General features: G+C 48.0%; 1 protein-coding gene across 26 annotated transcripts in view; it reads left to right on the top strand.

Moving 5' to 3' along the window:
- The window catches only part of NCAM1 (neural cell adhesion molecule 1), a gene marked incomplete at both ends in the record, with an annotated part of 320771 nt that overhangs the window by 275145 nt on the left and 33573 nt on the right, over window positions 1-12053 (top strand). For 13 of the 26 annotated variants that reach the window (XM_079707967.1, XM_079707975.1, XM_079707954.1 and 10 more), the window contains 5 exons: window positions 4614-4764; window positions 5095-5279; window positions 5628-5724; window positions 6033-6203; window positions 7825-7956. In XM_079707967.1, coding sequence (XP_079564093.1) covers window positions 4614-4764; window positions 5095-5279; window positions 5628-5724; window positions 6033-6203; window positions 7825-7956 — 736 coding nt within the window. Of the gene's footprint in view, window positions 1-314; window positions 345-4197; window positions 4279-4613; window positions 4765-5094; window positions 5280-5627; window positions 5725-6032; window positions 6204-7824; window positions 7957-9299; window positions 9315-12053 lie in introns of all 26 variants that reach the window. The other 13 variants (XM_079707976.1, XM_079707951.1, XM_079707973.1 and 10 more) reach the window with 4 other exon arrangements.

Below are 12053 nucleotides of genomic sequence, written 5' to 3'. Positions count from 1 at the left end.
AGATGTTTTGGAACAGGAGCAGTCTAATATATCTGCTGGTATCCATATGTACGTCTTCTAAAGATTAGGAAAGCCTTTACCTTTGAGTTATACACCTTCATGTGCATAAGTGGGGGAAGAAAGCTGAACATAAGCTAAATCCTAAATTAAATTGGGTAGTAAACACACCGTTGACAGTGGGCCTTGGAAAAAGTTCTGAATTACAAAAGAAGCTGCATGTGCACGGAATGCAGTGTGATACATCAATTCTCTAAAGCAACATGTTGTAAAATTTTACTGCTTTCTTGTTGTGTTTTATATCTTGTTCTCTACAGGCTTCGTGGACTCGACCAGAGAAGCAAGAGGTATAGCTTACCTGACCACTAGCCAGTCTGTAGTTTTGAAAGCATTACAGTTCAACTCACCATTACAGTTTAATAACCTGACATGCTAAAACTAATTAGTAATTTAGTTAGATTAAAGAATAGGTCAATAGTGGTAGACATTACTTAACAATAGTGTCACTTTAGGATGAGCAAGCAAGCTGTGTTGGGAGTGGATGAACAAATCCTTATTATTTCCTAAAACTGGATCTTATTCTCTTGCTGGTGCTGATAAAATCACATCCAGGTAATTATACTTAGAGAAATAAATGGCCCCAACTCCCAGGCCAGGCATTTTGAAATGATAAAATTTTTTTGACTCTTACCTGGTTGATGTGGCTTTGGATCATAAAGTCACAGAGTTAATGATCTAAAAACCCACTCAGCCCTTACCTTTCCAGCTCAACTCATCTTGTTGCTCACTTAATTTTATCATGACTGGTCTTGGTAAATTACCACATCACATCTCATCTCGGAGCAATGCAAATGACATCTCTCATTGGTTTTCCCAAATTGCTAAACATATCTATGTTACTTTTATAGAGCATTAAGTTTATGAGATTAGAATGATTTGTCACAAATGGTTCTTTTTTTTTTTTTTAAGTCAGTAGCATATTTAGCCTTTGAAATTTCTCTGACTGCTTGCTTCAGTTTGGGTAATGTGGGACTTAGTTTGAAAACTGAAGCTAAATATAAATCTTTAGATTGTAATTCCTATATCCCCAAGACCCTACTGATGATCATGCCTGTCATTCTTCACCTGATTTGTGTGATTAAGTGACAGATAGTGAAATAAAAAGCAGTATGTTTTAGATGAAGTTCAAGAATCTAATCTGTAAATACTTTTTAAAAAAGTAGCCTTTTCTCCAGATGGAACTTTGATATTGTGTAATACTATAAAAGTAGAATATGGCAATCCTGTAGACTGTATTTTAATTGAGTAAACCCATCCCCCAGTCTTTCGGAAATGATAATTATTCAGAACACATAACTCATGCGTTCAGGTCATAACTATAAATATTTAATGCTGTTTAATATTTAAAAGTTGACTGCCTGTCCCCAGGCACTGATGCTAGTTTCTGCACCCTGCCGTCGTCAGATCTAATTCATTATAAGCTCTCTTTGTATCATTCCTTCCTCCATGTTGTAGGGACTGTAGTTAGGTGCATCCCCTCGCTAAAACACTTGCCTCCTGTAAACACTCCCCAGGAGTGCTGTCACAGACTGGGTGTTTTTATTGCCCAAAAGTCATGGGCTCGTTGGGATTGGGGAAGGGAGAAAAGAAGGGTTAATTATCAGCCACTCCTGAGCCACTACCCTTCTCATTCTGCTTGGCCTTGCGCACCTTCCCCATCACTCAGATTAGACGGGGCCAGAAGAGGAGCTGAGATTTATCAGGGAGCATTAAGGAGATGTTGAGAGAATTGTTATTATTAGTGGAAGTAATTGGTTTACTCCCAGGAAAGCAGACACCTCACTCCATTTTGCAGATGTGTCCTTATCTTAAGTTATCTCGCTCTGGACATAATTGACTTTCAAGTGAGTTCTGCCCCCTGGGGCTCAGAAGTTCCGTTCCCTCCTATTTGTCTCAGTCAGGAATGAAGACCATGAGTCCAGATGAGCTCAAAAGAAGGCTTGGGTCATGGCTGATTTCATTCTGTAAGTTCTGGAAAGCCTTAGGACTTTTCCCTGCAAGAAGAGAGACAAAAATGTTTTGATGAGAAGAGCAATTATAATTGCCCTTCGTACGTTTTTGCAAAACCAGGTCTTCTTGCCATAGTGATCTTTTAATTCATGCCCAGAGTTTATCTGCTTCCTCCACGAGTCTGGACCATCAGCATGACGTGTGGTCTGGATGGCTTGGAGGTGGCGCTCTCTGACTTTGTCCTGGTGCCAGAGTAAATCATTTCAGAGGGAGATAGTCCAATCACACTGGAGTCTGTCTGCGTCCCCTCGGAGGGAGAACTGGGCATCTGGCAAATAATTCCATCATCAATCCTGTTTTGAGCCACCGCAAAATAAAATTCTCTATGGAAGGCTGCCTACTGCTCTGCTGACATCATTAAATGAGAAAATTTTCCAGAGAGAAATTTAGACAAGGAGACCAGAGAGAAGGGGGAAAAAAAGTAAGGCTGTCAATGCAACCATTGCCTGAGCTTCTCTTTGACCATTTTCTAGATTAGTCTGAGTAAACACTGCTCATGCCCCCCTTTGTGGTTACTTGTTAATGTCCTTCTCTTACCTACACGACTTTCTTTCCATCTTTTGCTGTTGTATCCTTCCTTATGGAAATCTTCTCTTGACTTCGGAAAGATTCTGATCAGTTTTCCGTGTTTGTGGTGGCAGCCCCAGGACAAATCCTGGGTGTGTGACAAAAAATTACAGTTCAGTCGCTGGCTGGCATCACTGTTGGCTGAACTTGTGATCTCACTGAGATAACCAGAAAGGCCGGGGTGAACCATGAATCCCCTCTGCCTTCATTCTGCTGTCTTGAGAATACAGGAATGACAAGCAGGTCAGGTCAGCCCTCAGAGATACTTGCAGCGTTGACCTCACACTCCTGAAGCCACGAGTTTAGGTGATGCTTCAAGATTTTGTTTGGCTCATGACTGTAGACTTTTTTTTTTTTTTTTTTTTTTGCTGTACACGGGCCTCTCACTGCTGTGGCCTCTCCCGTTGAGGAGCACAGGCCCCGGACGCACAGGCTCAGCAGCCATGGCTCACGGGCCCAGCCGCTCCACGGCATGTGGGATCTTCCCGGACCAGGGCATGAACCCGTGTCCCCTGCATCAGCAGGCAGACTCTCAACCACTGCGCCACCAGGGAAGGCCGACTGTAGACTTTTGAGATAAGTGCTCCACACCTGCCTGTGTCAACTCCCATTCATCCTCTGGGGTGCAGCTTCTCAACCCATCAGCTTCACAGCTTTCCAGGCCTCGTGGAGGCTGAGAGCCAAGGCATCTGGGCATTCCTGTCAGAGAGGGGTAGCCCTCGCTGCAGTAGGTAGTGATGGTTTTGCTTGGCTCTTCTGCCTGTTTGCTGGCAGTTATGTTCTGGCTTCTGGATGTGAATGTGATGGGACTTAAATGATTGAAACAGATTAGCTCTACCAGTGATGGGGCTTTTTGTGGTAGATCTGAGGCTTCTGTCAAGGTCAATGGTGTCTTGCTTTTGAGCTCCCCAAACTGGCTGCCATATATTTCAATGCTGGGTTTTGGGCTTCCAAACCAGCAGCTAAAAAGAACCTGAAGGCAGGTATTCTTTAGTTCTTTAAAGACCCATCCTCATGGGATGATGGGCGATATGCATAGCACTCACCTGTCTATCTCTATGGAACATGGCTCACTGGACTTAAAACGTATGGCCCAGCCTACGAGGAGCTAGACTCCTTCTTCAGATTGCCAGCTTTCTTGAGGGTCTGAACTCAGACCGCATGCCTAGACTCTTCCTAGGCCAGCAACCAGTTTACTTAAGAGTGTCAAGGGGGGAAACCCCTTGGAAATATTTCAGTGCCCACTGCCCAGGGCTCATATGCTTATTCCCTGTTTGACCAACTCTTGTAATTCCAGAGACTCAGGAAGACAATTCTAGGGTCAAGGGCTAGAATATGGTGACTCTAGTGTCCAGGATCCCAAATCTGCCTGGGATCCTCTGTATCACTCTTCCAGGAGAGGGGACCCAGTTCCCCTCACTTCCAGCTCAACAGCTCCTGAGCTCCGGATTGTTGGACTTTTTTCAATGAAATTATTTTACTTTTAAGCACCCAGGAAAGTAAGACATCTGCAGAAATATGGATTTCTTGTATAATTTCTTTTATTCAGATTTCCCATTATGTGTGCATGCACCAAGGAACAGGCAGATGGGCAGGGGGCTAGAAGGAAAGGACGGGAGTGCAGGCTTTCCAGAATCTCACGAGGCAGGACTGTTGCAGCTGCAACGCCTGCCGGCCAGACTTTGGCTTCCATTTTAGATGTGCCAACCAAATCGTCTTGGGGGCCTTGGTTGTCCTTCTCAAGCCAATCTTGGCACATAGGCTAGGCTGCTCGGGTAAACTGAGTCCCATTTTCTGTTTGGGATGCACCCAAGTTCCCATAGTGCTCTCCGGAGCCTCCTTGCAAGTCGGTACCTAAAACGAGACTCAGACATTGGCCCAGAGAGCAGAGAGCTGTGAGGCTGGTCGCAGACAGTGATGGCCCGGTCTCCCGGCCCCGCCCAGCCCCGGGCCTGACGCTGTCCCTCCCCTCCTGGCAGACCCTGGACGGGCACATGGTGGTGCGCAGCCATGCCCGCGTGTCGTCCCTGACCCTGAAGAGCATCCAGTACACAGACGCTGGGGAGTATATCTGCACCGCCAGCAACACCATCGGCCAGGACTCCCAGTCCGTGTACCTCGAAGTGCAATGTGAGGAAAACGGTGGGAAGACAGGGGGCAGGGAGGGCCGTGCTGGGTCAGGATGGCAGAGGGAAACAGCTGCCAGGGCCCGGCCCATGGTGGTTGGCCCCTGGCCATTTCAAAGCTGTGTCCCCAAGGCACCCCTTCACGCCATCCCCCGGCTTCTTACAAGTCTGCGTGTCTCCCTGTGCAGCTCACGGGAAGTGATCCCAATCTCTGCTGTCCCCCAGGACCAGCTCGGCCTCAAGGCGTGACCAGCTTCCTGGTGCCAGGAGACGGAGTGGGGGGAGGGGTCGCGATGGTGGCAGTCTTGCTGAGAGCTGTTGTCCTTCTCTGCAGATGCCCCCAAGCTTCAGGGCCCTGTGGCTGTGTACACTTGGGAGGGCAACCAGGTGAACATCACCTGCGAGGTGTTTGCCTACCCCGGTGCCACAATCTCGTGGTTCCGAGATGGTCAGCTGCTGCCAAGCTCCAACTACAGCAACATCAAGATCTACAACACCCCGTCCGCCAGCTACCTGGAGGTGAGACATGGGGGCAGCGGGCGGGGTGGAGGCACCGCTTGAGGATGGGCAGGCTGCTGGATACAGCTGACATCTTCTCACTTGCTTCTCTGGCACATCCTGAGCAGGGGAGCCACTGGCTGAGGAAGAAAGTGAGCCTCGGCCCTCTTTCTCTCCCCGCAGCTAGATTGGGGCCTGGGAGGCAGAGTGTGCCTCTCCCATGATCCCCTTTTCTGTTCTCTCTGGGTTAAGGCTGGGCTGCAGCTCTACTGATTCTATTCTCTACTAATTTGAGTTCAGTAAATAAGGATCTGAGGTGGGGGCCATTCCGTGGGACGCTCGTAACTCAAGAGCTCCTTCTTTCTAAAGGTGACCCCAGACTCTGAAAATGATTTTGGAAACTATAACTGTACCGCAGTGAACCGCATCGGACAGGAGTCTTTGGAATTCATCCTTGTCCAAGCAGGTGAGCGCCCCTTGTGGCTGCACCACCCTCACCCTTGTCAGCCCTTTTCGTGACCTTCTGTGAGGACAGGAGCGTGGGAAGAAGAGGGGGTGAGGGTCAGGAGGCTGGGAGCTCTGGGGGCTTTGAGGATCTGGACATGGGACACGTTGGGAAAGAATTGCATGATGAGGTGGACCAGGGGGAGACAGGATATAGGCGACAAGATTCCCAAGAGTTGAAGGAAATGAGAGAGATGCGTTTCATGATTGGGAGTTACATCCTGGGCCAAATCAGGCTCACCTGAGTCTCCATATACGTCCTTTCCACAGACACCCCATCATCACCATCCATCGACCAGGTGGAGCCATATTCTAGCACAGCACAAGTGCAATTTGATGAGCCAGAGGCCACAGGCGGGGTGCCCATCCTCAAATACAAGGCTGAGTGGAGAGCCATAGACGAGGAAGTGTGGCATTCCAAGTGGTATGATGCCAAAGAAGGTAAGTTGCAGGGTCCCGGTTTACTTTAGAATGATGGCTCTGGGCACATGCTCACCCCTTGCGTTCACCAGATGCCGGCACCCTGACTGCCCATTTGGGTAAGATGCACACCACTCCCCAATACCGAGAGAGGCCAGATGCCACCACCTGCCGTCCTGTTGCTGTTCCTATGCTGCAACACCGTCACCGGCCCCCAGACTTAGGGTGTGGTCACATCTTATGTAAGTTATTGACCGCCTACCTCCTGGCACTTCAGAACCTGGTTCTCCTGACCGTGCCAGGATAGATGAGGCCAGCTTAGCCACATGCCAAGAGGAAGCCCTGCTTAGGTGCTGAGCACAACCAGAGGAGTCCAGTCCACCCCTGCTCTGCATATTTGGGTTCCATGTGCTTCAGGTTCTCTGCTCTCACCCATCCAGTCCTGCTTGGGTCTATTCAGGGACTGCCCTGTAATCAACCAAATAAGCAGAGCCAGCAAGACAGGTCTGCTCTTAAGTCAATCCTATGATATATTTCCAAACCACACATTTGAAAACTAACCCTTGCATGACTGCAATTTGAAGTCTCTGAGCTCGGATCATCTTTCCCTGAGGACTGAATATATTTATGTCTAACCCTCCCTTTGGGGTATAATTGGAATAACTCAGTGAAGTAGGTTTTGTTTCTGTAGAAATTTTTAATCCTGGAAATAAGGGTAGAATTGGGAATGGGCTAGGACACGGTGTCATAACAATTCAGAGACATCTTCCAACCCAGTTTTACTGAGCATTCATCCTGCCAGGAAGCTCCTATCACTCCTTCAGCTTTTGGGAGGGCTGGGAGGACTTTCTGGGTAATCAGGATTAGAGCTAGAAGAAAATGATTCTTTACCTCCCTGACTTCCCCCCTGAAACCTCATACCAAATCTGTGGCTTTTTTTTTTCTAGTTAACTTTTTTATTGTGGTAAAATATATTTAACATAAAATGTATTATTTTAACCATTTTTAAGTGTACAGTTCGGTGGCATTAAATACATTTACATTGTTGTGCAACCATCACCACTGTCCATCTCCAGAACTTTTTCATCATCCTAAGCTCAATACCCATTAAACAATAACTCCCCATTTCCTCCTTCCCCCAGCCCCTGGAAACCACCATTCTACTTTCTATATAGTTGACTAGTAATAGTCTCTGTATAGTTGACTCTTCTAGGTACTTCATATAAGTGGAATAATACAGCATGTGTCCTTTTATGTCTGGCTTATTTCACTTAGCAAAATGTCCTCAAGGTTCATCCATGTAGTGTGTGTCAGAATGTCATTCCTTTTTAAAGCTAGATAATATTCCATTGTATGTATCGACCACATTCTGTTTATCCATTCATCTGTCAGCAGACACTTGGGTTGTTTCCACATTTTGGCTGTTGTGAACAATGCTGCTGTGAACATGAGTGTACAAATACCTATTCCAGTCCTTGCTTTCAGTTCTTTTGCACATATATCCACAAGTGGAATTGCTGGATCAAATGATAATGCTATGTTTCATTTTGGGGAGACCTGCCCTGCTGTTTTCCACAGCAGCTACACCACTTCACCAACAGGCTTTTCCTCCTTTGTGACCCTTTTCGTATTTTCATGACAGCCAGCATGGAGGGCATCGTCACCATCGTGGGCCTAAAGCCCGAGACAATGTACGCGGTCCGGCTGGCGGCCCTCAATGGCAAGGGTCTGGGCGAGATCAGCGCAGCCTCCGAGTTCAAGACGCAGCCAGTCCGTAAGTAAAGCCAGCTGCCCAGACTCTTCCCCTTGGGGGCAGGGGGAGCTGTGAGCGGGCCCATCCATTGTTCAGATGACAGCTTTTTGTCTTTCAGACCCCTCTGCTCACGGTGGTCCCACCTCCTAGTTCTCTCGCCCTCGGTGATGGCTGATACCCAGTCCCTTTGTCCTCACTTTCTTTTTTTTTTTTTTTTTTTGCGGTACGCGGGCCTCTCACTGCTGTGGCCTCTCCCGTTGAGGAGCACAGGCTCCGGACACGCAGGCTCAGCGGCCATGGCTCACGGGCCCAGCCGCTCCGCGGCATGTGGGATCTTCCCAGACCGGGACACGAACCTGCGTCCCCGCATCGGCAGGCGGACTCTCAACCACTGTGCCACCAGGGAAGCCCCTGTACTCACTTTCTTGAAGGGCTTGGTGACACCATCATAGCAGCTGGTCCAGCTTGTTAGAATAACAGCCAGCAAGGAAAACCACTAACACATATTCTTAAAGACAATAGGAAGTATCACGGCAGCGTGGTAGGGAGGGATTTGGGTAGATTTGCTTTTTGTCACCAGGGCCCTAAGCACGCGGTGACCTGAAGGAAGACAGTAAAGGCAGTGACAGTTGACATAATTAGTTGTGGGATTTTTGATGCAGCAGAGATACTCAGTTATAGGAAAACGGAGGCTGCTGTAGGGTATATGAGCAGCAGCAAAACCCCAACGAGGCCAAAGGGAAAAACATGGCCTCTGACGTTCCTGCTCCTCCTCCCTTCCCACACCCAGAGCATAGTCGGGGTCTCCCTGGTCAAGGCCTCTTTCAGGAGTCGCTTCGTCCTGATCCCATTCAGGGTTGCAGCTCTGTTTGTCTCCATCACTCCCTGTTTCCTTAAACCAGGCATGCCGTACTTTTCCCTCCCTTCACACACATAGCCAGGCTCCGGGTGAGCCCTGGTCTAGTCCTATCCATCCACAGACTGGAGTTCCTGCCCTGGGAAAATGGTGAGTCCATCCGGGTGAAGAAGATGCTGTAGCACAGACTCCCCCAGTGGTCACGGAGCTCCCTGGGCCCTCTCTGACTCCTGGGATTAAAAAGCACCCGGGGAATCCTTTGCTTTCTTCTCTCTGAAGCCGGGGGCCTGGGAAGTGATCCCCGTACCTCTTCCCAGAAGTCGAAAACCTGTCTCATCTTCCTCGTACAGGAATTGCTTCTTTCTGGATTTGAAGTAATTTGATAATTTGAGTTTCCAGCTCCATGTGTTCTGCGGATCCTATTCATTTCTTTTACATCTTATTTTTTTTTCTTGGGTCTGTCTCTTGTCTTTTCTTTTCGTCTGTGTTCCATCCATGGGATATGCAGATAGCCCTCTTCCACGTAAGTGCCTCTTCATACCTCATTACCTGTTTCTATAGCGTTAACATCTGCTAGTTCTAGTTTTTAATTTAGTTCTGGTCCCTTTTGTCCCCTAGAGGCTGAAGTAGATGATATCGTCCGGGCCCTAACCACACTGACCTTAGTCTAGTTGTGCTCTTGTTAATGTCCGTAGGTTACTCCAAGAGGCTAACACTCGTCTTGTTTTAGAGCATGCAATTTTTGTGTCTTTTGAAATTGTGTTTATTTATTAATTTCTGTGTGTGACGATTACCCTGTGGCAACATTTTGCTGAGCCAAGCGTGGCGGAGGTGTGCAGAGTGTCTCTGAATAACAGGCTATAGCACCGTCTCACCTTTAGCCGGGTTGCCAGAAAAGTGACCACAGCCTCGCCAGGCCTCTGTTCAAAGTCCCTTCATGGGCACAAGAACCTGGAAGGATTTTCACATTTGCTTTTAGGAGGTGAAAGAACTGAGCTCACTGCCTCTCCCTTTTCTGTCTGGCAGGATGGTAGCTGGAAGGTTCTAGGGAGAATGGGTAGGGGAACCTCGTGCAGCAGCAGCTGCGGTTGTAAAGAGCAGCATGAACTTGGTTCAAGTCACGGGTACATGCATCCTGCAGGGGAGTTAAACCCCCAGTTCTGGTCAACTCTGTTCTCTAGCACTAGGTTACTTGCAACGTGGATTTCCATGTTTGGGAAAACTGACCAGCTACTTAGTAGGTCTACTGCCAAGAATGCAGAAAGAGGGTGACTCTCCCCAGGAAGGACACCCTAATCGTGTAAGCTGTAAATAGTGGATCTGAGAGCAGAGGTAACAGGAAGCACGCCTGCTGCTCTGGGAACCGAACTGTGGTCTGGTCTCAGCCTGCATAGATGCCCCCCAAACTTTGCATCCACTGAGGCTCAGCTTCTTCCCAGGCTGAGCTCAGAATGGTGGAGGGAAGTCTTAAGCTGCACACTGTCTTCATAAAAAGCTCCTAGCTCCTGAAAGGCACTCAGGGAAGCTTATCTTTTTGAAATTTATTCAGAAATACTGCAGCAACAGCAGAAACTAAGCAGCTCAGTGTAGGTGTTCTGAGATTTCGAGCAAGTGCTAAATCTACTCTCTCAGCAGAGTTGTTTCCTGAATGAACCAGTTCTGGAAGGATTCGGAATCGTGTGTTGGGTGGAGCTGATGGCTAGGACTGACAGCTGTGTGCTCTGGGCTGGCAGCTCAGCTCTGCCCTGAGTGCATTCAGAAGGCACGAGGGCACCTTCCTCCTGGATCTTTGACCTGGTCTTTGGGTGTCCTCTCCTCTGGATTTAGCAGTGAACAAAGGCCGGCTTAGTTATATGACAGAGAGGAAGGCTAGGGTCAGGCCTCCTTCTGAGTGTCTAACCAGTAACGGGGTTTTGGATACTGACTCGGAGGAACTGGGTTTTGAAATTCAAGGGTCATAAGCGGTTTTCATTCACTGCCAGCCCAGCCTTTGTTAGGGTGAGAATTTTTATAGAGAATTTTTTTGTTTGTTTTAAAAGCCAACATTCAATTTTTTTAGAAAAGGAGACCTCTAGATTTTATTGTTTGTTGTCTGCCAGTATGAAGATGGATAATTAACCAAGATTCCAAGAAGTCCTTTGGAAAATGGTGGGGTCAGTTCTCTATTCCAAGTCAATCGTGAGTGATACAGCAGCAGGCATTGCTAGTGTCATGAAAGGTCAGTTTTCTCAATCACCTAATAAAGGTATGGTTTAAAGAATTAAAAAGCAAACTTCTTTTAGATAAAGAGAATGTGGCACAGTTTTAGAGTTGAACGTGCCTTTTTCAAGGGCTTGAGTGGAGTAAGAGAATATTGTGCTCTCACTAAAGTTGGTTCTTATGGACTTTCCTTGCACCCTCGTAGCCTTCCTAGAGTTGCTGAAGTGAGGATGTTTGCCCAAGGGGTATCCTGTCATGCCTAGAGCCATCCTGAGAAAAGGTTACAGTTGGAAGGAAGATGCCAATGTTTGCCACTGCCAGAACAAACCCCAGATATTGCTGCTAGAAAATGAGGATAAGTTTTAGGAAGGACCTTCTCTGAGTTCTCACTCCCATTCCTTGAAAGACACAAAGGCTGTCTGAACTTGAACAAGATCAGCCATCCGTTTAGCTGTGGGCTTACACCGAGCCCAGGAACCAGGGGTGTTGGTTTCTGAAGCTGGCTTATCTTGCCCACGGACAGTGCATTCCCCTGCTGTGATGTCGGGGTGCAGGTGCACAGCCTGCTCTTGTAGCACTGGAGGTAGGCTCTAAGTACACCCCACCTCCAAGGAGGAGACAGTATAGGGTCAGCAGGGCCTGGCACCCGGGACAGAGTCAATGCTGCCGGCCCCTCCGGGTTGGGAGGCGTAGGGGAGAGCCATTCCTCAGCACTTGAAGTTTGTTGAAATGTCCCAATATTAGTGTTGCCCTCATGGTCCCTTCATAGACTACTCCACATTTGGGGCCATGAATATGTCAAAGCAGGGATGAGCAGGTGAAACTAGCCAATATCTCAAGGACTCCTGCTTCGGAGCGGCCCGATTTGAAAGCCAGGCTTACCTGTTGGGAGGTCCCTTTGTTTCTGTGAAGGCAAAGGAAGCTGTGGCTCCAGTGGGACAAACGGAATTCCAACCTTGGAAAAAGTCCCTGTTTCATGTATTTTTAGGCCAGGTGTCTGCGTGCTGTCACAAAACTCTTAGGTGGAAAGCTCACAACCTCTGTTTGCCCTGAGAGGGGCTGC

The sequence above is a fragment of the Hyperoodon ampullatus genome (genome assembly GCF_949752795.1).
Source record: "Hyperoodon ampullatus genome assembly, chromosome: 7".
NCBI lineage: Eukaryota > Metazoa > Chordata > Mammalia > Artiodactyla > Ziphiidae > Hyperoodon > Hyperoodon ampullatus.
This window is presented reverse-complemented; position numbering and strand designations above follow the sequence as displayed.